General features: G+C 52.2%; 1 protein-coding gene across 2 annotated transcripts in view; it reads left to right on the top strand.

Moving 5' to 3' along the window:
- The window catches only part of PARVB (parvin beta), a 102,910-nt gene extending 82,499 nt beyond the window's left edge, over positions 1–20,411 (top strand). For both annotated transcript variants that reach the window (XM_063076385.1, XM_063076386.1), the window contains 5 exons: positions 2,999–3,060; positions 5,533–5,601; positions 8,715–8,816; positions 13,609–13,681; positions 17,257–20,411. In XM_063076385.1, coding sequence (XP_062932455.1) covers positions 2,999–3,060; positions 5,533–5,601; positions 8,715–8,816; positions 13,609–13,681; positions 17,257–17,333 — 383 coding nt within the window. In that variant the 3' untranslated portion in view covers positions 17,334–20,411. The remainder of the gene's footprint in view (positions 1–2,998; positions 3,061–5,532; positions 5,602–8,714; positions 8,817–13,608; positions 13,682–17,256) is intronic.
- Positions 20,412–24,672: the final 4,261 nt, after the last annotated feature.

The raw sequence follows: 24,672 nt of genomic DNA, 5'->3' as shown, positions 1-24,672 counted from the left end.
GTGGGGAGTGGTGGGGTCTGGGGCAAACTGGAGAGTCCGCACCCCCGTCCCCATGGGCAGCTCACTGGGGCGGGGGGGAGAGCAGGCTTGCTGTTGCCACAGCCTCCAGTTCTTCCAGAGCAGCCAGACATTCAGAACTTTTGGACAAACCCTCCAATTTCAGAAACGTTGACTCAAACAAAAACAACTTTATATGGACCAGGCTAAGCATTCTTGCGGGTTGAACTTGGGTGGACACTGGCACGCTCTGGTCGATTTGGCCCTTCTCTGGGTTCCTGTTTTCCAACACTTACAGGGTTGTCCCACCACAGTCTACCCCTTCCTCAGACCCCCCCCCCACCTGTGCCCCTCTCAACAGCAGGGCTATCCTTGTTTATGTCTGTGATGGCCCCAGGAAGTCGGCTGGGGGCAGGATGAGGGAGCACTGAGGACCTGATGTGCCCGGCGGGCAGTCTGCTCATCACTTCTTTCAGTGCCTGGTTCATCCTTGCACAGGGTTGAGGTGGGGACACGCAGTACTCTCTCTTTACAGAGGAGGAATGGGTTTGGAGAGGGAAGCGACTCGCCTCACATCGTGAGATTTTAAATTGAGCAACTATGTTTGAACCCAGATTGATTTTATTTCCAAGGCCGAGCACAACACAGGGGTGCAGCAAAGGCCTGTCCGGGTTCCCACTGCCCCTTTTCCTAGCCCCCCTGCCCCAGCCGAGTGGGCTGTGTGACGTTGCTCCGTCCCCTGGGTGCAGGTGAGTGGCCGGCATGGAGGCGCCTCTGCAGCGCCAGTGCCTCCCCGCGTGGCTTGACTCCGCCAGCCTGGCGGTGGCCTGGCTAAATATACCCCGGCTGACGTCAAGCTCTCTCTGCTCCTGGGGTTTTTCTTAAGCTCCATTTAAAGTCTGTGTATTGCTTTGTAAAGATTTAGCTTTTTCTGGTCTCCTTAGCAGACTGTCTTATTGAGTATAATCTGACTTAGATGATTATAAAAATAATTTACAGCCGCTGCATTAGAAAAGCTGGCGGGTCAGGAGGGTGGGGCCTTTTGGTCAATGTCAGTCTTTAGGTGAAGGAAACCTCCCTCCCTCCCCCAAACACACATGCACATAAACACACACATGTACACACATGCACACTTCTCTCTCTTCCTCTTTGCCTCTCACCACCCACCACCCACTGCCTACCCACAAGCCCAAAGAAGAGGCTGCCTGGGCTGGGCCGTGAACTGCCTCCTGGGGCCCTGGTCCTTCTGTGCCAAGCACCTTCTTTTTGGGGAAGGGCCAGACTACTTCCTGCAGGAGAAGGCCTGGCCAGCTCCTCTCCTTTGGGGCCTCTGGTTCACCAGGTGCCTTCTCTTTTCTCATTCCTCAGACAGGCCAGGGTGGTCCCTGAAGCAGGCCCTTGGGTCACCTGCAGACAGGTGGGAGGAGACTTCCTCGTCCACCCTGTCAGTCTGGTCTCCCCAGCTCCCCAGGGCTCCACTTTGGGTTTGGGTCCAAGCTCAGGCTAGTAACAGAGGGTCTCTCTGCTGGCCTCAGTCCTCTGCACATATACTGTCCCCAGGGACTTGAGGACAGATGTTGGGGGGCCCCGTCCCCCTCCCAAATGCCCTCCTGCCCCTTCCTCCTGCCCTGAGAGTGACTCCACACAGCTTTGCATACACCCTGGAGGCTTCAGCCCTCTGCTTGGGGTCCTGGCTGCAGCAGTCTCTGTCCCATGTGCCTCCATGTGACCCCTCCCCACCCATGGCAGTAGCCAGGCTAGAACCAGGTACCTGGCTCCAGCCAGCCCTGAGCCTTGAGAGCAGCACTGATAGCCTTCAGTGGCCTCAGGTTGGAAGGGAAGGGATTTATTCTGGGTTAATTTGGAAGGCTGGTTGGGCCCCTGAGTGGCAGATGAGCAGGTTAGGCTCACCTGGGAGAAGGAAGACGGCCGGGACACCTCGGGGACAAGTGAGCTGCTCGTTGATGATACCCCCCCAGAGGCAGATGCCCTCAGAAGGCTGCTGTAGAGACATTCTGGAGCAGGGTCTCCAGCTCATGCATTTGTTCTAAGCACCAGCTGCCGACCCCTCACTGTTCTGGAGCTGGAGGCTGTGCAGAGAACAAGTGAGAGAGCAGATAATACACCGCAAGTGAATAAAAATGGAACGGAATTTCAAATAGTGATAGGTGCCGTGAAAAAAGTGCACCTGAGCCAGAGGACAGACAGTGGGGCAGGGCACCCCTTGGGGGGTGACATCAGGGCAACCTGAAGGAAGGGAGACAGCATGAACAGCAGGTGCAAAGGCCCTGAGGCAGCTGTGTGCCTGGTGTGGCACAGGAGCAGCTCAGGGACCGGCTGGTGGAGAGAAGTCAGGAGGGCGAGTGAGTTGGAGATGATGTGGAGCCTGTTAGATCCCACAGGCCCACGGGAGACAGAAGGAATTTGATTGTAGGAGCGATCAGAAGCTGTTGGAGGGTTTTAGTCAGGGCCGGTATGGGGAGGAGGAAAGGAAATGACCCGGTTTGCACTTTAAAGGGCTCACTGCCTGCGGGAGAGTGCTGGGGAGGGCCAGGCATGGAGAGGGGGCCAGCTCAGCAGCAGGCAGTAGCTGCTCCCAGGCAGGGGCACGGGGCGTGTGCAGGGGAGGCCGGCGTGGCAGAGGCGCAAGTGGTCGGATTCACAGACAAAGTTTATTGGAAGACGGACTGTGGGAAAAGGGAGAGATCAGGACGCCTCAGGTCCTCAGACGTAAGTGCTATCCCTGTACTTCGTATGAAAAGCTGAAAACTGAGTTGGAAGGAACTTCAGAAGCATCTAGTCCAACTTTGCTGACTTTCTGTCGTCAGCATCCGCCCTTCAAATCTGGCAGGAATTAAGAGGATTCTAGGCAGGTGTGAGTGTTGAGGCCGAACTTCCTGAGGGCCAGAAGCTGGCGCGTCCCGGGAAGCGGGGGGATTAGGGCAGCACCGCGTGTCTCCATAAACGCTTCTCCACGTGTCTCTCTTGCATGTCCTCGCAGAGCGCGATGCCTTCGACACACTCTTCGACCACGCACCGGATAAGCTCAGCGTGGTGAAGAAGGTAAGCTCTGCACGGATGGATGCCTTCTCCTGTCTCAGGCTCCTGTACAGCAAGAGTGCCTGCTGGGGAGAAGGTGGGAAAACGTTTGGAATCTCTGAAATGTTTGCCACGTGGATCGCAATGTAATTACAGTCAAAAACGTAACTACGGTGCATAAAATTAGCGCCTTTTAACTCAACACCTCTGCTCCCTGGGTATCTTCCTGCCCACCAGCCCCGCTTCTGTTAAGTGAATTATCAAGCCAGCGTCGGTGTGGCAGGTCATTCCTTTTATCAACGTGGAAATGTTTTTAAGTGTGTCAGCCTGCAGGCTCTCTCTGGCCTCATTACCATGAAGCTGCATTCGCAGCCTGCCCGGTAAAGAAGCAGGCCTGTGCTGGCTGTTCCGTGATGGATTTGGCCTGGTTCCCTCCAGACAGGAGCACAGAGGACAGGGTCTTCCCCGGCCCAGGCAGCTCACTGGTCAGTCTGCAGATGGGAAAAAACCATGTGAACCGAAGGCTCTGGAGTCAGGGGCTGGGAATGATCAGCTTCCGGGGGACCTGCCAGGAAGGCTTTTACCCACAAAAGGAACTGAGGTGCACGTGGAGTTATCTGAGCACCTGCAGATGTCCCATTCGAGGAGGCAGGAGGAACGGTCATTTCCAGCCATGACCTAGGGGAGGGAGTTTTCCTTTGTCTAGGACAGCTTCCCTCAATAGGCTTCTTAGTGCAGGCCTTGTCAGAGCCCTTCATATGCCAACCTGCACTGCAACTCTCCAAGAGGGGCTCGGGTGGAAGCATTTCTCAAACTTGTTTGTTGATAGTGGGATTTACTTATTTATTAACTTGGGGATAGAACTCATTACATCCTTGGGATCCCACTTTTGGAAAATGTTGGTGCAGGCTCAGACAATGAGGTCATTAGTTCTTGGAAGCATGTTGCAAAAGGCTGTTGGAACCATCCTAATGGTCCTTCAGTGGCGGAGCCTTCTCAGTGTCCTTGGGTCCTCAGAGCAGTGCCCCTCACCCTGCCATGACCACACCTAGCCCCCAGGGACCCCGGCGGAGCTGGTTCGGTGGATGAATCTAATTCAGCTCCCTCGTTTACCATCTGTGTGACCTGTGACAGCTCATACCCCTCCGCCTCAATTTCCCAATCTGTCAACTAGAGACAGAGACATTACCCACCTCTCAGGGGCACCATGAGGATAAACTGGGATCACGTCTGTGCAAGGGCTTAGCGTGCAGTCCATGGTCACCAATTGTGTTGAATATGATGCGGCTCAAGGGTAGCTTTTGATTTCTGGTAGATATGATGTTAATTCATTTTTTGAAAAGACATTTTGGGCACGGGCGCCACCAGCAATGAACAAGACAAAGTCCTCTCATTTGCCTGACAGCTTCGTACTTCCAGCCACGTGCTCCTCAACCCACACTGCGAGGTGCTGTGTTAGTGGCTCCCCGTGCCCCAGGATGGCCACAGGGGCCCCTGACCACCTCCTCAGGTTCTCCCTAGGTCACCCCCTCCTACTCCCATCCCACCCACATCCAGCCATGGCCTGAAAACCCCCAAAGAGTCTGCAGATGTGTACGTGGCCTGGGCACCTACTCGGCCCCCACCCCCCAGGGCCAACTCCAACCCTCCCTGTCTCTGGTGTCTTCGGGGTCCACTCACCTCCCTTCTGTGCTAGTACAGCTTCCCCCTGTTTCGCTCTGTCTCCTGATGTCTCTGTCCCCACCACTACGGGTATATGGAAATTATGCCCCAGGCTCTTGAGGGTGGGGCTCTCTTTTGCTGTCTTTATGTCCCCAGCACCAAGCAGAGTGCCTGACACATAGTAGCTGCTCAATAAATTTGGGCAGAATGAATAAGAAATGATAACACATCCAGGAGTGGGGTGGGGTGGGGTGGTAATGAGTTTCCATTGAAGTTGGGTTTGATTGTTGATAAGTTATAGGTGACAAATTTTAATCTTTTGCCAGAGAGAAGCCAGTGCCCCTTGGTAGGTATGGAACAGGGCTCAGAAAATCCCTGCAGCCTGAGATAAAGCCCTGGATGGGTCTCCCGCCTCCTGAGAGTGCAGTAGGGGTGGCCCGAGGCAGCTGCTCCCTTTCCATCTTCTGAGTGTGCCTTTTTTTCGAGGTTACATGCAGGGTATATTTGAAAACCTATCTTCCCCTGACAGTTTCATGCTTCTTAAGGACACTGATTCTTCTTTATGATTGTGAGATAAGGCGCTGTGTGTGGATGGGCACACGTGTGCATGGGTTGGTGAACAGGGAAGTGTGTTTTTTTCTCCAGCTGGGATGGACGTAGGCATCGTCCATACAACTGAGGGCTGTTCTAAGAACGTTGCGTGGGAAGCACGGGCTTGTTATTTGAGCAAATGGAGATTATGGAAGCACTTCACAAAGCTGGTGCTGGCACCTGTAGAATCTGCCCCACCAGATGGGAACTGAACGTGGTCCCTGTGTCTCTTTGCCTTGACAGTCTCTCATCACTTTTGTGAACAAGCACCTGAACAAGCTGAATTTGGAAGTGACAGAACTTGAGACCCAGGTATGTGTGCTTTGGGTTGGAGGGTCCTTTGCCTTGCATGGAGCCGTGGGGACATTACTCCAGCCCCTGCCACACAAGCCTTCTCTCAGTCCCACCGTCTTAAGTTTCCTGGGGCTGCTGCAACAGAGTGCTACAGACAGGTGGCTGAAATAACAGAAATTTATGTTTTCGTGGTCTGGGGGCCAGGAGTCCAACATCAAGGTGTGGGCAGGGTTGGTTCCTTCTGAGGCTGTGAGGGAGTGTCTGTTCTAAGCCGCTCTCCAGCTCCTGGTGTTTTGCTGGCAATCTTTGGAGTTCCTTGACTTGCAAGGAGCGCACACCTCAGTCCAATCTCTCCCTCTGTCCTGACATGGTGCTCTCCTTGTGTGCATGCCTCTGTGTCCAAATTTCCCCTTTTTAAAGGACACAGTAGTGTTGGATTAGAGCCTACTCAAATGACCTCATCTCAACCTGATTACATCAGCAAAGACCCTATTTCCAAATAAGGTCACATTCCCAGTTCCTGGAGATTAGGACTCCAGCGTGCCTTTTTTAGGGGGGCAGAATTCAACCCATAACAGCCTCCCGGGCGCCATCCCATCCCACCACAATCCCACCACAAGGCATTTGCATGTGTGGCTCGCACGGTCTAGAATGTTCTGCCCCCTCCTCTCCTGCTCTCCACTGTGGCCTTTCACACTTGGCACTGGGCTGGCACCTGGCAAATGCTGGAAAAATATCCCTCTAGGGACTATGTACAAAACACTTCTTCTGCAATAAGTGCATAAAGTATACTCCCCCTTCCCCCAGCCCCCACGCAGACCTAAAGGAACGTCATGGAAATACGTTTTCAAGTACTCGGCAAGCATTCAAGAAAAAATATAATTTTCGCAGGATTAGCTGGGTGCTTGAATTCGGAGTCTTTTGAGTTCTGGATAAAGACGTCTCTAATGTACAGCTGATCCTTCTTAAACCCCTGGGTGACTGTATTCATTCCTCTCTCTTTCTCTAACTTTTCTCATTTGCTTTTCTAATTAAAAAAGTAATTCAGGTTCATGGTAGAAATGTCTGAAAATGCAGATAAGCAAAACAAATAACAATCGTCTGTAATCCCATCACCCACAGATAACTGTGCTGAGGGTTTTGTTCAGACCGTTTCTCTGCACTTAGGGCTGATCTCACACAGCATGGGGCTACATTTGAAAGCTGAATGGTCTGTTTTTAATGTGTATATTCATTTGTGCATTGTTTGTAAACATATCATTTTTAGCAGTTTACTAATGTAAACATTTAGCCCCTGATTGATTACTGTTTAATATATTAAATATATAATAATTAATTATATTAATATATTAAATGATGTATTATTTACTGTTTAATATGTCAGCAGTCCAGAAGTATACTAAGTAAAAAGTGAAAATGCTCCTTTCTCCTATCCTACAGTCTTCCCTCATCAACCTCTCGAGAGGAACTAACTCCAGTTAATGGCTGGATGTGTATTTTCGTAGATTTTATATATGCATAAGTGTATTTTTCTTAAATGACAGTGAATCATCCTGTTTTAAAACAGTATGGCTGTTTTATAATGGGTTTTTTGTTTGTTACTAAATACATTGTGGCATCTTTTTGTGTAAGAGAAAGTGTGTGTGTGTGTGTGTGTGTGTGTGTGTGTGTGTGTGTATGTGTGTGCGCGCGCGCACGTGCGCTTCTCTCCGATCCTGTTTCTCTTGTTCGGTCTATCCATCTGTCTCGTGTCTTGTCACTTTTAATAGCTGCCTTCCCTCAGTTGTAAGGCTGCTCTTCATTAAACCCACGCCTCCTGATGGGACGTCTTTCCTGCTCCTGTGAATAGCAGTACAGTGAGCGTCTTTCTGCACAGCTATTTGTGCTCTTGTCTGTTTCTTCAAGATAAACTCCTAGCAATGGAGTCACAGAGGAGGTAGCTCACGTGTTGCAGGAAGGTTTGGCGGTGTCATGCTGTCGTCGGCAGCGTGTGGAGAGCGCTGCGTCCACACCTCACCGCGGTCCCCCACTGGCACCTCGCAGATGGGCCGGTGCATCAATATCCGTAGCCACAGCATCTTAGACTGGAACTCTGAACTTAAATTTGCATTCATTTTTATTTACTCAGTGTCTTCATTTTTTTCTTGTCATCACACTGTGTAAAGTAGAATCTTAAAAGAATTTTTAACCACTGTTCCACCAGAAAAGGTCACTGGCCACAAAGATACAGAGAATTTTTCTTTTGTTGCAAAGGAATTTGTGTATTTTTATAAATATATCGATCATTAAAGTCTTGATGCCCTGGGAGTCAGAGAGGCACAGATTCAATTGCTGACAGGTGTGAGTGGTTTGTGTTTGTGTCTGTGTATTGTGGGTGTTGTGTTTGTATTTGTGTCTGTGACTGGCATGTGGTGTGTGAGTGGTGGTGTGTGTGTGTTTGTGTGTATCGTGTATTGTGTGTGTGTGTTTGTGTGTGAATGGCATGTGGTATGTGAAGGGTGATGTGTGTGTGTGTGTGTGTATCATGTGTGTGTTTGTGTGTGAATGGCATGTGGTATGTGAAGGGTGATGTGTGTGTGTGTGTGTGTGTGTGTGTGTGTGTGTATCATGTGTGTGTTTGTGTGTGTATGGCATGTGGTGTGTGAGTGGTGGGGTGGGGGGGTGTGTTTTCCCTCCTTTTAAGAACCACTTTTACATTGTGGACAGCTTCCAAGTTCTGTGATGTTGAGAGAGTTACTCAACCTCTCTGAGCTTCTCTCCGCATGTTTAAAATGGAGACAATAGACATTGTGAGGATTAGTTGAGATAATGCATTAGAATCAGCAAAAGCAGGGCTTGGCAAGAGGTCAGTGTTGATGATGAAGACGGTGATGATGGTATTTTGTGGCCTCCATGGGGACTTCCATTCCCCATGAGATGCACAGGGTGCGAGCCTGCCGGTTGTTTGTGCAAGTGGAGGGTCCACTTGCTTGCTGACAGGCCGCCCAGCTCTGCCTGGCCCTCGTCCACACTTGATTCCATGTTTTCTCACCTATAGTGAAAGGAGAGATGGATTATTTTTACTGAGTATGTGCAGAGTATTTGCTGACCTCATACACTGCCCAGAAACCTCACCAGGTGTCTCTGTCCAGTTTGCAGATGGAGTGTACCTGGTTCTGCTCATGGGCCTTCTTGAAGACTACTTTGTTCCTCTCCACAACTTCTACCTGACCCCGGACAGCTTCGATCAGAAGGTACGTGCATGGTCTCCGTCCCAGGGAGAGGCCCAAGAAGTGCTTGCTGAAGTGCACAGCGTGGGCTGTCCCGGCAGCTCTTCCTGCAGCCTAGCTGCGCTCTTCAAACAAGAGAAGTCACAGTTAGATGGGATTCTCAGTGAGAGAAATAAGAAACCCATCAGCAGTGTGCAGCACACCCAAGTTGTGTTTGCCGCATTCTCTGGGGGGTCTTTTCTGTGGGACTGCATAGCTTTAATACTTGTGGTCACGTGTCAGTAGAGTTGCAAATCCTTCCCCTATTCTCCTGTACATACATCATCTCTGGTTTTCCCTGCAGCTTCGTGAGCTTCCCAAATAATATATTCAGTGGTACCAAGTCCCATGGAGTGGCTCTGTTGCTGGGGTGTCCCTGATCCCCACTCTTGGGCAATCAACTCATTTCTACATTTTTCCCTACTGAAACAAAATAGGGCATCTTCTTGAATACATATATATACATACTGTGTGTGTATGTGTGTATATGTATTTTTTCATTCTATGGATAGTTTTCCTAGGGATATTTCTCAAATAGCATTGTTTCGGTCAATCCTTTAAATCCAGGTTGGCCCACAGCACCCCGTCCCCTGTCACTGCCCATGTGAGTAGGCCTGTCTCTGCAGGTTGCCGCCTGTCCAGGGCTTCCCGCAGTGGAGCCTGTCTCAGCAGTATTTAGTGCATCGCCTTTAAAAACTTGGCTGTGGACAGTCTGTGTTGCTTTGGACTCACGGGCATCTGTCATTTATTTTCCCAGAGTGCTAGACCCATGAGTCAGGGAGGCAGACAATGTAAGCTGGTGGTGGCGGCAGCCAGAGAAACAGCACAAAGTGGGACCGGTGTTTATCAATCTGCCTACTTCTGGCACTGTGCAGTCTGTTTGCTCGTGGCCAAATGTCATTCCCATCTTGCGTGCCGAGATGGAATCAGAACAGATTAGCAAGGTCTTGGCATGCAGGAGTCCAGGTTGAATGGAGAAAGCGCGTGTGCAGGAGCAGAGGGAACGAGCAAACCGTGTGGGACTCCTCGGGATGCGTGATGCCCGTGCCGTTGTTCTGAAAATGAGAGGACAGACTATTCGGCGAAGAAGTTCCTGCATTTCCAGGCCCTGACGTGGCTGTGAGGAAGCTTTGTTTCGGAGACATCTTCTCTCTGTTCAAATGAATAAGAATGCTGGCGAGAACAGTGGGATTCGCCAGGAGATCTAGAATTGGGTTTCTTTCCAAGACAAGGCTTTGTGCAAATGGCAGAGTCATCTCCCCAGCCCGGCTTTTTTCCCTTTGAGCCAGGGATGAAAGTCTGTGTCAGTTGCTGCACTGGCCTGGAAGGCACAAGGACACCTGCGTCATCCGCCTTCGCCCCTGAATGGCAGCCAGGGCGGGAGGGTTGTCAGCACCACGTTCAGCCACCGTGCGTCCCATGCTCCCTGCAGAGAGGGAGCCCCGGGTGGCGGCCTGGCGCTGCAGGTGGCGGGAGTGCCCTCCTCCAGGAGGACTGGAGAATTCCAGCAGTTCTTATCCAGACTCACCTGTCCCCAGCCCCTGCACTCCTCTTCTTTCCTCCTCGCGGGGTGAGGCCTTAACAGCAGCCGTGGGCGTGTTCTGTGAGCCCCTGGGAGTTATAATCTTCCTCCTAGTCCCCATGGCCGCCTGGCAGGTGGGTGGTTCCCCCCTGCAGAGGCCTGACCCTGCTCAGACTGGTCCCAACACTAGACAGAACGGTGGCGACCTCATCTGTGCACTAGGACTGCGAGGCGCCTGTGCTCTGGCCCTGAGAGTCTTTGCAGCAGCTCTGGGGGAGGGACTGAGGTTAAGTCCCTCTGAGCAAAACCAGAGCTGCAGACTGATCTGTGGTCCCCGAGCCTAGTGAGTGAGGACTTATGTTTTAAACAATTGCATTTGATTGATTAAAAAAACCCAAAACAAAATAAGACAGGACAGCTCAGGCTCTGGAGGTTCCTGCCAGCAAATGAACAGCGCCACGTGGACTAGCGCAGACCCACGGCTTTCTCTTTTAAAGCCACCGTTTGAGTTTGACTCTATTCTGGCCTCTGTGCTGAGTACCTTTTGCCCATTGGTCATGGTTTGGGGAGATTCCACAGAGTCCTGCTGTCTGGAGTGGAGCATGTTCTGGAGAAGACTCCAGAAAGGGTTTTGCAGTTTCAAGATGCTTTCCCCTGTCACCTCAGCTGATCTCTCAACCCTCGTGGACAAGGGACAGAATCTCAGGAAGACTGGAGACCAGCCCAAGGTCACAAGCCTGCAAAGGCAGAGCCAGAAGAGTCAACCCCTATTCTAGGACCCTAATTCTTTTCTCAGCTGGTACACGTTTTCTAAAATCCTTTGAATTGCAGAGAGAAAGGATTTCAGGTTGTCCTGCCTGTGTGGCTGGCTCGTAGCGGTGGCATGTATGGCCTGATGCCTCTGGGCCTGGGGGAGGGTGGTCTCCAAGCCTCCTCTGGAGCTGTGTGCTGTCCTGTCTGCCCTGTCCGGGGGCCTTGGCTCAGGGGAAGCGTCTCTGTGGGGCATGGAAGGATGTTGGGGACAGAGGCATGGCGCTAAGAGACAGCAGACAGAGTACGGTGGTAATTTCCTCTGCAGCGTTTCCTCAGGTTGAGAAGAAAGCAGAAGGAAAATCTCACTTCCAAACCAGTTACTGCTGAGCTGAGGAGCTGCAGAGGACTGGGGGCGGGGTGGGGCACAGGGACCACAATCAGCACCCAGGCAGTTCCCAGGAGCTGTCTCTCCTCCGTGTGTCCCACATCTAACCCTGCTGTCCCTCCCGCTCATGACCCCCCCGTGCTTGGGGAGAGGATTTTGCAGGCCTGAGAGGCGCGTGGAGCAGGCACTGAGGAGACGGGCCCATGTGGGCGCTGACTGAGTTCTACGTTGGGGAAGAATCTTTTCTTGTGTCCTCCCTCTTTGCCGTCCTGTCTCCACGTTGACACGAAGCTTGTGGTGTGTGTGTGAAGTAGATTATGTGGTCGGTGGTCAGCTTGTGGGGACCCGCGTGGCAGATGGGGAGGAGCAGGAGGCTCTTGGGGACCAGGTGCAGGTTCTAGATCCAGACTGCAGTGTGCTCGAGGCCTGCTCTGCCTCTTTGAGCCCCCGCCTTTCTTGGCTTGGACGTCCAAGTGCCCTCCTTGGTGATGGGAGGTCCGACCCACCTTGCGCAGGGCCCTGCCGAGTGCCTGGGTCACGTGGTGAGCGCCCAGCAGCCGCTGTCCCTTTAGGGGAGCTGCACCGTGCACGCTCTGCACCAGCCGCCCTCACACATGCTGCTTCTCCGTTCCTGGTGCTGCTTCCACCCTCAGGCCCAGCTCAGGTGCAGCCCTGCCCCATACTCAGGCCCTGCTCATTGTCCTGCAGGTTGGGATGTCTCACATCTTGCCCGGTGAGCCCACTGGCTGATTCCAATTCTGGGCCTCTGGAACAACCCGGGAGCCTCTTGGGGCAGGACCTCTGTTTGGTCATTCCCAGCCCCACCCTGGCCCTAGGTAGAAATGGCCCATCCTCCCACTGGGCCATGCCCCCTGTACCTTGCTGGGGCCTGGCTCAGTTGGGGCTGGCAGCCCGTTGACCCCTGTGCTTCTCAGAGCACAAGTCATGGGCTCTGGAGGCTTTTACAAAGCACCCAAGCCGTTTTCCAGTGTTGCAGGTTTGACTGAGGGTTACTTTGCCAAGCATCGTTTTCCTGGTTCATTATTGAATTGCATTGCAAATAAAATTGTCCATGTTTCTGCTTCATTTCCACTGGCTCATGAAAATATTACTGTTGGAAAGATATCTGGTTGTGAGGTCTCTGAAGCCCTTTGCACCTCTGACATCTCTGTTTTGTCTGTTTGTTTGGTGGCTTTCCTCCCATCCCACCCCCACCAGCCCTGGCTGGCGGCAGGTGCAGGGCTGGATATGATTTGGTTAATCACCTGCGTCCTTACGACTCAAGTAGAGTTTAAACACAGCCAAGAAGGCTCTTATTTCAAACCTCTTCAGCAGCCTTTAGCAGAATAAAAGCTTTTAAGCATCCTTGGGGCCCGAGTGGTACTAGACCCTTTAATTTCAGGGAGTTCTGTAGCGGGTGGGGATGTATCTTCCTTTCTGTGGCATCTGGCAGGTCCAGGGCAGCACCCGGGCCCTGCAGCTGACACTTGCAGCCACCATTGGTCTGACTTCATTTCCAACAGGATCTGTGGTGCTTGCTCGGTGCCACGGACACCACTACCCCAGAGAGCATGGTGTCCTACAGAGGCATAGCCTCGCCAATGGCCTGGCCAGGCCATCCATCCCACATCCATGGCTCTTTATGGTTCTTCCAGAAGAAAGTGGGTGACTGCTCTGTGCTGGGGGTAGTGTCCAGGGCTGGGTGCCTTTGCAAGGGACACATCCTCTGAACCTCGGTTTCCCCTTCTGTAAAATGGGGTTACTGTCACTTTTCATCCTGTGGCTGGGGTCTGGGACAGGGCAGGTGCTGGACGGATGTGAGCCCCCCAGGACAGGCTGTGAGCCTTTGTCCTGTGTCATGGCCCCAGACCACTGGTGTGAGGAGTGAGAGCCACCTAGCATATGTGGTGGCCCTCAGCAGACTTCCTCCCCTGCTCCTGCCCTCCCTGTGCTCAGCCCTGGGCTCACTGGGTCCTTGTGGATGGAACAGGTGCAGAGGCTCCATCATTCCCACACTTGCTCCCTTCCCGGCTCTTCAATCAGAAAGCGGCAGCAGCAGGTGGGCCTGGGGTGGGCGGAGCTGCCGGACCCAGGTGCTATCTCTTCTTCCTTGGCAGGTGCACAACGTGTCGTTCGCCTTTGAGCTGATGCTGGACGGAGGGCTCAAGAAACCCAAGGCTCACCCCGAAGGTAATGCCCAACTCAGGTGCCCTCGGGGAGGGTCGGGGGCACAGAAGGGAAGTAAAATCAGGTCTTAGGAGTGGCCAGAAGTCTGGATGTGTCATCTCCTGAATAGGTCCCATATCCCTGGCTCTTGCCGACCTCAGCTCCTTGTTCTCGTTTCGGGGACCAGGAGGACCTCGCTGGTAGAGCTGGAGATGCTGATTTCTTTAATAACCACTTGACTTTGAAGGACATGGCCTCTGCCCACAGACCTCAGGATTTAATTGCCTCTCTAGCTGGCCACTTAAGCTGGAAATACTGTTTCATGCCTTGAAAAGATATTAAAGGCTTACTAAGATTTAATGAATGTCAGGGTTGAGGTCCCCTGATGTCCAGCAAAGGGCGATGCTCGTGGCAGGGACTTGGCGTGGTCATGCTCCGTGTGGGTTTGAATGGCGGGGGAGGCCAGCAGAGCTAGGGCGGGGGTCACCTCACTGTCCCTACCAGCTCGTGTGTTATGTAACCTGTGCCAGGGTTCTCTGAGTATCAGAATCCCTGAGAGCGCTTCCTAAAGCACAAATTTTGATTTGAGGCGTGGGTGGGCCTGACAATGTGCGCCTCTAACAAGCTTCCTGGTAACATTGATGCTCCTTGACCACGGACTCCACTTTGAGAACCATCACCCTCGGTGACAGCATTTGCCAACCTATGTTCCGGGAAGTTGGGGCGCTGTCAACAGGTGCTCTGGTGCAGTCAGCTCAGCAGCGTGTGGGCAGCACGGCCTGTGAGCCCTTGTTGGAAAGTCGCAGGGCTGAGCTGAAAGTTAAAGCACTGACAAGTCCTGCGTGAAGAAATCTGTCTGCCTCGTCAATCCCTGGGCCCTGCAGGAGGATCCCATGGAACCCAGACACCGTGGTCTAGTGCCCGTGGGCACCCCCTTTTTACCACGGGCCCCCACCCAGCCCTGCTCTTCCTCCTGGTGGTATCTGAGTGGGGGCGTCCACGATGCTTCTTACACCCCTGCCAACATCCTCTCCACAGTAGGGTTTGTAGAGTCTCCACACTAGCTGGAAATGGATCCCATCATATGTGTCACCTGCCTGTCCACCCAGCAGGCCCCGGCATAGCCTCCTGAGCATCCTCCCGACTGCAGAGGATGATCCCACGCCCGCGGTCTCACTGTGTGTCAACCTGTGTGTTCTTTACTCTTCCTCTCTCCCTCCAGAATGGAAGCCCCAGGAGAGCGGGGCTTTGTCCCCTGCGTGTCCCTGCGTGTCCCTGCTTGTCCCTGCTGGCTGCGACTGTTGTTAGCTCAGCGCTAGTGTCTGGTGGGGTTACGCTCCGGTGGGGAGGAGAAATCCTCACTCGTGCCTGGCACTCCTGCCACGGGTCCTTGGCTTGGCTGGGGGTTTTCCTTGAGTTTCCTCCATCCCGGAGTCCTGGGCCCTGTTTGCAGCATGGGGTGGGGCTCCCAGCTGCCGAGGGAGCCCTGGTTCTCTGTTCCCTTTTGAGGAGTGAGGCAGGGTCCTGTTCAGAGGCTGGGACCTCTTCTGCCAGTCTGGACTTTGAGGAGAGGGTTTGCCCCTCCAGCTGGCTTTGGGCTTCATGCCCATCTGCGTAGAGAGCGCTCCAGGCATGGCACATTAGAGAACTTGCCATGGAAGTGAAAGGTGGCCCGAGGCAGAGCGACTGGCCCAGGGCTGTGGCGAGTTCTGCAGCCTCTGGGCTGGGTCCCTTGGGGGTCCCAGGGCCTCTAGCCAGCCCAGGCAAGGGACACTGCTGCTTGGCTGTGTTCATCAGCACCTCTCTGGGCCAGCCCTTCGGGAACCAGGCTGCAGACATTCACAAGACAGGGTCCCTGGAGGCCTTTTTGTTTGTAGGTGATGCAGCAGTGAATAATAGCTCTTTCCCGTCTTCATTCAAAACCAGTTGAGGAGTGAGAATCAGGAGACAGAGACGAGAATGTCTGCTCTGTACTGACGTGGAGAACCAGGTGCTGTGTCTGTGGCCTCCCTGGTCCCCTCCCCCAAGGTAGACAGACTTACCCGGGTGCCTAGTACTGGGGGAGCCCCTGGGGGAGCTGAGCAGACCTCAGCCCCTGGCAGGTATGAAGGCGGGAGCCCACAGGACTGCACCAGGCCTGCTGCTGGTGCCCCTGGCTCCCAGATTTCATGGATCACCCTCTCACCGTGGGAGGGAGCCTGGAGGAGACACGTGGAGGTCCTGACACTGCCCTTAAGAAAGGCCCCTTTGCAGGGAGAAAGAACCTTGTCATTAACTCCAAGTTCACAGGGCTATGTGTAGGAGCCGGATGGCAGGGCAGCATTTTGGGAACACAGAGGGACACCCAGCCCACCTGGGGAGGCAGCTGAGTTCATGGGTGGGATTCCTGTCCTTGGGTGTGGGTGTTAAATGCTGGCTGTGGTTGCAGGGGGTCTGGTGGGATTCACGAGTGCTGTGCTTTGTTTCCCCAGTGAGGCTCTCAGAGCCTCTCAGAGGTCAGACCTGGGGATGGCTGAGCAGGGGTGTTAGTGGCCAGGCTGCCATGCTGTGTCCCTGTGAATCCACCAGGAGGGTGGAACCTGCAAGGGCAGGGGGAGGATGAGGGCCTCACCCCTCTGAGGGCTCTGCTGTGTCCCTGCTGTTTCCCTTGCCTTGGCCTCCCTCTCCTGCCACCTGTGTTAGTCTGTAGGGGAGCTGCGGTGGACCCAGCAGGGGGAGGAGACCCTGGGTGAATCCGCAAGCCCACCGACTCGAGCTCAGTTCTGGTTTTGCTCCGGCAGTACACTAGTGGGCACGCCATTTCCCTGCCATAGGTGTGGGTCTGCTTTGCAAAACAGGAGGGAAGGAAAGGAGGCTGCACCAGCCGCCCTCCCGCTCCAACGAGGCTGGGAGTAGTGCCCCTGAGGCTGGTGACAGGACGGTTGTTGATTCATAACTACCCAGCCTGCCTGCCTTGGTAAGAAGTGCCAATTCTTGCTCACATGGCTAATGACCTGCAGGGTTAAAGCAAGGTGGTCATTCTGTGGCTGCCTTTGAACCACAGGGAGTCGGAGGTCGAAGGGCCTTTAGCTTTGTCTGGTCCAACAGGCCTGTCTCACAGTTGAAGAGGCTGAGGCCCAGACCAGGAAGTCACTTATCTGAGGTCACAGGGCAAGTGAGAAGATCCAGGTGCCAACTCCCAAGAAGATCTCCTTCACACCAAAGAAAGTGGCCCAGACTCATAGGGCCGCAGAGGGGGCTGTCAGGTCTCTTAAGTGTTACTGGGGTGTTTGGTCCCCCAGTAAATGTCATTGGCCACCCCCCACCGCTGGTCCTTGGACATATCCTCATGCAAATACCAGAGAGCTGAAGGAGCATCTCTGTCCTTGCCATCCCAGACGCTCATTCCCCAGGGGGGCAGCCTGGGCTGGGGACTCTCACAGTGGCCTGTTGGGGGGGGGGGGTGCTGCCCAGAGTGTCCTGGACATGGTGGCAGTTGGTCTTTAAACAGAAGTGCTCAGCACTGGGCAGGGAGAGCTGCTGCTGAGAGAGCCCTGGGGATCACAGGACAAGGCTGTGTTCTCTCGTCTTGCCAACGGTCTCTCTGTTTCCTTCCGCAGATGTGGTAAACTTGGACCTCAAATCCACCCTGAGAGTTCTTTACAACCTGTTCACCAAGTACAAGAACGTTGAGTGACTGGGGAGCAGCAGACAGCAGCGGGGACAGTTTCCCAGCAGGAGAAGTGCCATCCGCCTGTGCCCCGCACCTCCCCAGGGTCTCAGCTGTGTGATTATCACCCCACCCCACCCCTGCCTTTTTTTGGTTGTGTTCTTAACCTCCTTCCCCTGTAATTCCGCGGTGGGCAGGAGCCTTTGGAAATGCAGGCTTCTAAACATCAAGGCTGTGTTGCAGGCCTCGCCCCACCTTGTTCTGCAGGATGCTGAGTCAGTTGTCTGCCTTGATCAAAAGATGAAAAGAAAAAGTCCATCGACGGCACCCTGCGTTCCATCTGATGGAGCAGTCACGGTCACGGGTGCGTGGAAGTGCGCCGTCGGCTTTGCAGTAGTGCTGGCTCTGGGAGGACTCGGGCTCACCACTCTCCAGGATCTCCAGGGCTGGGCTCTCCTTGAAAGTGAGGCCTTTTTGGTAAAAGAGTCTTGCAGTTTTACAAACTTCACTCTAAAGTCCCAGAAGCTTTAGATGTGATGGGAGTGTTCACCCCACGATCCAATGACTTCTTGGCCATTCACCGGTGTTTTAGTTTTGCTTTTGAGCAAACATCTGAGACCCAGGTGATGCCGCCATGGTCTGCAGGAGGAACGCTGTGCCGGGGCACTGCTCTGCTTCTTGCTGTGGCTGGGACCAGAGTTGGCTATACATGTGCTGCCCGTGACAGATCAGGCCAGAACCTTCCTGTCTCAGAGGCCCTGTTTGGAAATGGATGCATTTTCAGAAACGATGAATGGGTGAGGTGCACTAGTCTGCTCGTACCCCAGACTGGGTGGCTCAAGCAACAGAAACTTACTTCCTCATGGTCCTGGAGGCTGCAAGTCCGAGGTCAAGGTGTCACAGGGCTGGTTTCTCCCGAGGCCTCTCTCACTGGCTTGCAGATGCCGTCTTCTCCCTGTGTCCTCCCCTGGTCTTTCCTCTGTGCCTGTGTCTTAATGTTCTCTTCTGATAAGGATGTCAGTCATATTGGATTAGGGCCCACCCATGTGACCTCATTTACCTTAATTACCTCTTAAAAGGTCCTATCTCCAAGCACAGGCACATGCTGAGGTACTGGGAGTTAGGGCTTCAGCATATGGATTTGGGAACACAGTTGAGCCCGTAATGGGGGATATGAAGTGTTCATCTCGCTCTTTCCAGAGCCTGATGAAATCTCTCTTCGGGGCATCTTGTAAAATGAAATGCTGACCACTCATTTGGCTCTGGAGAGAAATGGGGATCCCATCGGCTACATTTTCTGGGCTGGCTGCTGGTCTCAGTGGGTCCTGCACTCTGGCATCTCCCCCCAGTCTCCTTCCCCAGTTCCTGCTCAGGCTTCCACCTGCTGACCCCCAGGGCACCTCCTGCAAAGTGACCTCCTTCCTGGAGTTCTCGCAGCACTTGCGTCTGATCTCTTAGACTTCCGCCTCCTGCTGTAGATCAGAGCTGTTGAATACATCGTTCATGCTAAATTGAAAGCCAACACTAAAGTTTTAGGAAATAGTTTAATATTCTCCCTTAGTTCCGGCTGTTGCTAGGCTGGGGATGGGTTCAGAATAGCCGTTTTGATGGAAGTGGTTTCCCAGCAGGGGAAAGAAATAATTAAAACGGCATTACAGCATCTCCTGCGGGATGCAGTGACATTAAAGAGCCACAATGACAAAATACCCGGGGCTGGAACGTTCTGTGCCGCTTTCATTACACGCACAGGATCACAGCCACCTGGAGCCGGTGCAGTCGGATCCACCCTGACTCGTGCTCAGGTGGGCTTGGTGAGGGCGATGCTCCTCTGTGCGGGCCGAGGGGGACGGAGGGAGATGGAGGAGGCGAGATCAGGACCTGGAAAGAACACAGCTGTGGATTTTCAGCCCAAGTGGGCAGCTCCGGCCCAATCCATGCCAGTGAAGGGGAGGAGATGGTTTCTCTAGGACGGGCTTTGGCTTCCCGGGGCGGCCCCGGGGGCCCCCGCCTGGCAAGCCCATGCCCACTTCACTGTCTTCTGTCTTTCAAGCAGGACAGTACGGGGGATAAGAAGGTATGTGGGGAAACCATGACTGGGCACTTTTGCTTCACAACAGTGACCATTTAAGGCTGTGATTCCAGCAAAAAGTGTCATCTTTTATCCCAGTTCCTTCTTTTCCAGTCAGTTTGCAGGGGGAGGTGCACCTGCAGCACACCTGTGAAGGGCACCCTCGGCCCCTTCTCCCTTCACCATCCAGTTGCCGTCAGAACCCACAGCGTGTCCTGGATGGCACTGGCCAGCTCCCAAGCAGGATTCGGGGTCACCTCTGCTGTGGCTTTGCTCCTCTCCTTGCATTGTTCCTCTGGGCTTGGGCATCAGAAACCACTTGCCTTTGACGCTTAGTGGGGCCTTTTTGTCATACAAATGGTTCTCTCAGTTCTCAGTTCAGGAAATTTCTGGAACCCTTCCTCCTCTTCTGGCTCTACCTTTCCAGTGACTTGTTTTCCTCCGAAGAGGGACCCTGGTGCATAAGAGCTAAGTGACAGCAAGATCATTTCTGTCCATCCATGGGGGCACAGGGAAGTCTCAGGTCTTACAGGCCCAAGTGGACGCTGGGCAGGAGCTGTGAAATACTCACCTTTCACCCTCCGCAGTGTGCCCGGCCTTCGAGCCTGCCCGTGGCCCTGGGAGCCTGCGTGCAGCTGTGGTTCCCTTTCGACCACTGCAGGGTGCTGTGTAGGCGCTGAGCCCAGGGCCTGGCCTGATGTCCTAATTAGATGTGACAAACAGCAATTTTATTTTACAGTAACTGAATCCTTCCCCCCACCCCCCTGCTTTGTGTGCCAGTATTTTATTGTCTTTTTAATTGTTTAAACAATGTTGACTTTGGATCTCTGGATATTAAATAAAAGCCACTAAAACCCTGGCCATGCTGTGGGTCGGGCCCGCCTGATCGGCAGCAGCAGGAAGCCATTGTTTTTCGTGAGCTCACGGCAGCGCAATCAGATCGCTTCCAGGCAGAGACGTGTGTCAGGGGCACGGTGAGTCACAGCGTGCTGTTATTTATTCCAATAAAGGGTTCCCAAGCACGGGGCTTCCTCTTTGTTTGGCTGCTGTTTTTTTCTTTCATGCATTTAGTGGTCATGTGTTGTGTCAGCCCAGTGCTAGGTGCTGGGGTTGCCAGGAGCTTCCAGCCACAGCCCTCTGTGGCGGGCGGGGGCTTTGGCTGAGGCTGGAGGTGCATAGGTGGGAGCCACAGGTACAGAGGAGTCATAATAATAAAGCACAGGTGAGGCCAGTCTGTCCATTCTCCTGGTTCCACACCAAGACAGGGACGAAGCCAGTGGGCCAGGGGCGCTGCAGGGAGATGCGTCCACCCCACTCTTCGGAGGGGATGTGAGGTCATGAAGCCTTGCCTGCTGACCAGGAAGTGGCCGCTCTTGACTCTTCAGGGTGAGGGACCCCTGTGTGACCCCAGACAGTTGCCTAGCCTTTGTGCTCTACGCTGGCCCTGCTGTAGACCCTCCTGGGCAGAAGTCTTGGGACACTTCAGGTGCATCGAACTTGTCTCTACAAGATGACATTAAAATGGTGACAATTCCAGGATGGCCAGCCTGAAGAACAAGGTGACAATGCTATTCCAAACAAAAACAACTAAAATTGCAAACATTGGTTGGGAAGAACTTGGGCTTTGAAGAAACATTTGGGTTCAAATTGAGTTTGGTTGCTGTGTCACTGCTGGTGAGTCAAATAACCTGAACTTCACAGCTCAGAGTTGTGAGGGACGAATCCAACACTCCCTCCCTCCAAATCAGCCGTCGTCCACGAGGGTGATTCTGCCCCTCTGGGGATAGTTGGCAGTGTCTGGAGATGGTTTGGGTTGTCACAACTCACGGGCAGGTTGTGGTGGGGGGTGTTAATGGCATGTAGCGGCTGGGGGCCTGGGTTGTGCTCAACGTCCTGTGTACACAGGACAGGCTCCCAACCCCCCCCCCCAGTCATTGTCCCCAAATGTCCGTGGTGCCGAGGCTGGGAAGCCCTGCTGTCAGTGGCAGTGCCTTGAGTCAGCCTGTCTCAACCTGTGCTTTCATTGGATGGGGTTCGTCTGCTAGTACTGGTGAGGATCGTCCCCTCGAGTGTCCATTCTTTGAGGCCAGCAATGGTGCGTAGCCTTCTGGGGATCGTCTAATTGGTCCTGTTTGGTGGGTGCTTACCAAGGGTCTGGTTTGTCTGAGCCTGGGGACAGCAGCCAGTGACTGGCCTGACCTCTGCCCTTGAGTCCGTAGATAACTCCCAGCATGACCTATAATGTAGGAGGGAGTCCAGGGAAGGGCAGGGGACTGGCTGAGCCTGCCTGAGGAGGGACAGTGAAGACCTGGAGAAGACGATGTGGGAGCCACACGGAGGGGGGCTTCGGATGAGGCGTAGGGGGCTGTTCCAGACGTGCTCTAATGAAAGTCATTTTTGTTCCATTCTTTCAGGTTGACACCCCTGGTGTGAGTAGCATGCCCTCAGAAAAGCCCTCTGTCACCTCCCCGGGGGCTTTCCACTAGAGGGGGAGGGGCTGTCTGCTTGGGTCAGGGTCTCCTCCTTTTCTTGCGGCCAGTCTCTGGGGAACTGTGACATTATGCGGCCACTTGCCCTCAGCTCTGGCAGAATGTGCCGAATCTTAGAATTGAAGGAAGGAAGGGACTTTCTGAGGTCAGCTCATGCAACCCTTCCCAGGCAGGAACCAGCTCAGCAGGGACGGGAACTCGCTGTTCTTTCTGCAAGGACAGCGTCTTATGGTTGGGAAGATCGGATTTAGTCAGGTTTGTTTTAAGTGGAAACCCACTCTTTGGGGCTTTAATTCAATTTAAGAAATTATCATCATCACTATCAGTATTAGGCTTTACCCTGGGGCAGGGATGGGGGGAATCCCATGACCCCAACCCAGGAAACTCAACATTCATTTAGTGGGTATTTATTGAGGACCTACTGTGTGCTGGGTGCCATGCCGGGTACCAGGGATGCAGCAGGGGACAAAGGGCTAGAGGGCAAGGAGAGGTGGACAGCACTGCAGTGAGGCCACCAGGGGATGCAGACAGGGCAAGTCTGGGAGCAAAGTAAGAGGTGGGCGGGGGGCTTCTGACGCACAGGTGCTGAGGCCTCATATGCATCCATTCCCCACCCCTGGATTTAGGGGGCCATGAGGCTAGTCCTGGCAGCTGGGACAGGCCACATAAAGCACAACAGTTGTTGCAGCCCCTTTAAGGGGCACCATCACACAGAAGTGCACATCCCCTCTGTTGACACTCGGTGTGCTTTTCAAAACGTCCACCCGGGATCCTGAGGTTCTACCAGATGTATCTGGGATGTAGCTCTAGATGTTTCCCCACATCGATTTTTGAAAATGCATTGGTAAGATGAGCTTGAAGTATCGTGCCAGAAAGCAGGAAAGTCCCCAAAGAATGACAGGGAATTGTCAAAAGGACATAGGACCTAAGAGTGTCTGTAATTTGGATATTTTGAGCATCAGAGGGAATAGTGGAGGGTAACACACTGAAGTTTTAAAAGAATCATCATTTATAGTGATACTAAACAGGGGTGAGAGTGGAGGCTTTTTTTCTTTTAACATTTTATTTTTATGTAATTTCAAACTCAGAAAAGTTGCAGGAAGAGTGCAGAGTTCCTATGTTTACCCAGATACCCATACATACTAACTATTTACCACATTTGCTTTACCCTGTTTACTTTGTATCTTCCTCTCTCTATTTGTATTTGTCTCTCTCTTCCTCTCTCTCAGTATGTGTATATAATAATAAATATGTGTCTTTATACACATGTTATACGTGTGTGCATGTATCTTTCCTGAATCTTTGACAGTAAGTTGCATGCATTATGGCCCCCTCACTTATGAACAACACATAGGCGTATGTTTCATTAGAGCAAAGACATTCTCCTATATATTCTCAGTACAAGTGTCATTATCAGGAAATAACACTGACACAATAGCATTAGCTAATCTACAGACCTTAATTAGATTTTGCCAATTGTCTCAATAACGTCCTTTATACCAAAAGAAAATGCAGGGCATGTGTTGCAGTCAGACTTTGTGTCTCTGCAGTCTCCTTTAGTCTGGAATGGCTCTTCAGGCTGTCCTTACGTTCATAACATTGGCTTTTTGAAGAATACAAGCTAGTTATTCTCCAGAATGTCCCTCAGCTTGGACTGTTCCAGCATTTTTCTCAGGTTATGCATATTTTCAGATTAGATTCAGGTATACATTTTTGGCAGAAGTGATGTGTTCTTCTTCTTAGCCCATCATTAGCAGGAGATACATGTTGATTTGCCCTACTTCTCACGTTAATTTTGATGACTTGGTTAAGATAGTGTTTATATGGTTTGTACACTGAAAATCTAACTCTTCTTTGTAATCAATAAATATTTATGAGAAAAGAATTTTGATTTTTGAAGTTACCTTTTCACTAGAAATAACTAGAAAACACAGCAAAATATAGGAGGCAGCTATTTCAGACATTAGGCAGGAGGGAGGTCAGGTCTGTGATACCTAAGAAGAGGGAGGCAGGTGAGGTGAGCCCTCCCATTGCCTATGCTTTCTGCCTGGATATAATTCCTGGACTGTGGGGTAGGGAAGGGGAACCCAGACAGAGCCAGGTGGTCTCATTGAATTTAGGTGACAGATCAGAGTTTGAGGAGGTCAAACTTAAAACATCAAAAAGTATCAAAGTAATCCACAATTAACTGCCTGCCAGAAAAATTCCAGCACTCCAAAGGATGCAACAAAATTCAGCACCCAGCAACATAAAAATACAATGGCTAGCATTTAACAAAAAATTTCTAGACATACAAAGAAGCAGAAAATTGTGCCCCATAACCAGGAGAGAAATCAGTCAATAGGAGCAGGCCAAGAAATTGACAGAAATGATGGATTTTACAGGACAACTGACCTGAATGCTTTAAAAAGGTTAATGTTATGGAAGACTGTTCTGGATTAAAGGGCTCTGAAGAGACATAACCAAGTGCAATCACATGTAGTGTGTGATCCCTGATTAGATCTTGGAGTAAAAAAAAATACAGGTATAAAAAACATTTTTTGAACACTTGGGGAAATTTGAATATGGATGAAATATTAAAAATATTATATCAATGCCAGTTTTCTTGGGTATCATAACAGTACTGTGTTAGGTAGGAGAATGTCCTTGTTTTTAATTAGATATATTCTGAAGTATTTAGAGATGAAGTGATAACGCTTCATGCAATTTCTTTATATTTTTTTCAATTAAAAATTTTAATTGCGGTAAAATACATGTAACATAAAATTTACCACCTTAACCATTTTTGAGTGTACAGTTCAGTCGTGTT

Source organism: Cynocephalus volans, chromosome 12 (assembly GCF_027409185.1).
Source record: "Cynocephalus volans isolate mCynVol1 chromosome 12, mCynVol1.pri, whole genome shotgun sequence".
NCBI classification, from domain to species: Eukaryota; Metazoa; Chordata; class Mammalia; order Dermoptera; family Cynocephalidae; genus Cynocephalus; species Cynocephalus volans.
The sequence above is the reverse complement of the archived record's forward strand: the minus strand, read 5'-3'. Positions and strand labels throughout refer to the sequence as shown.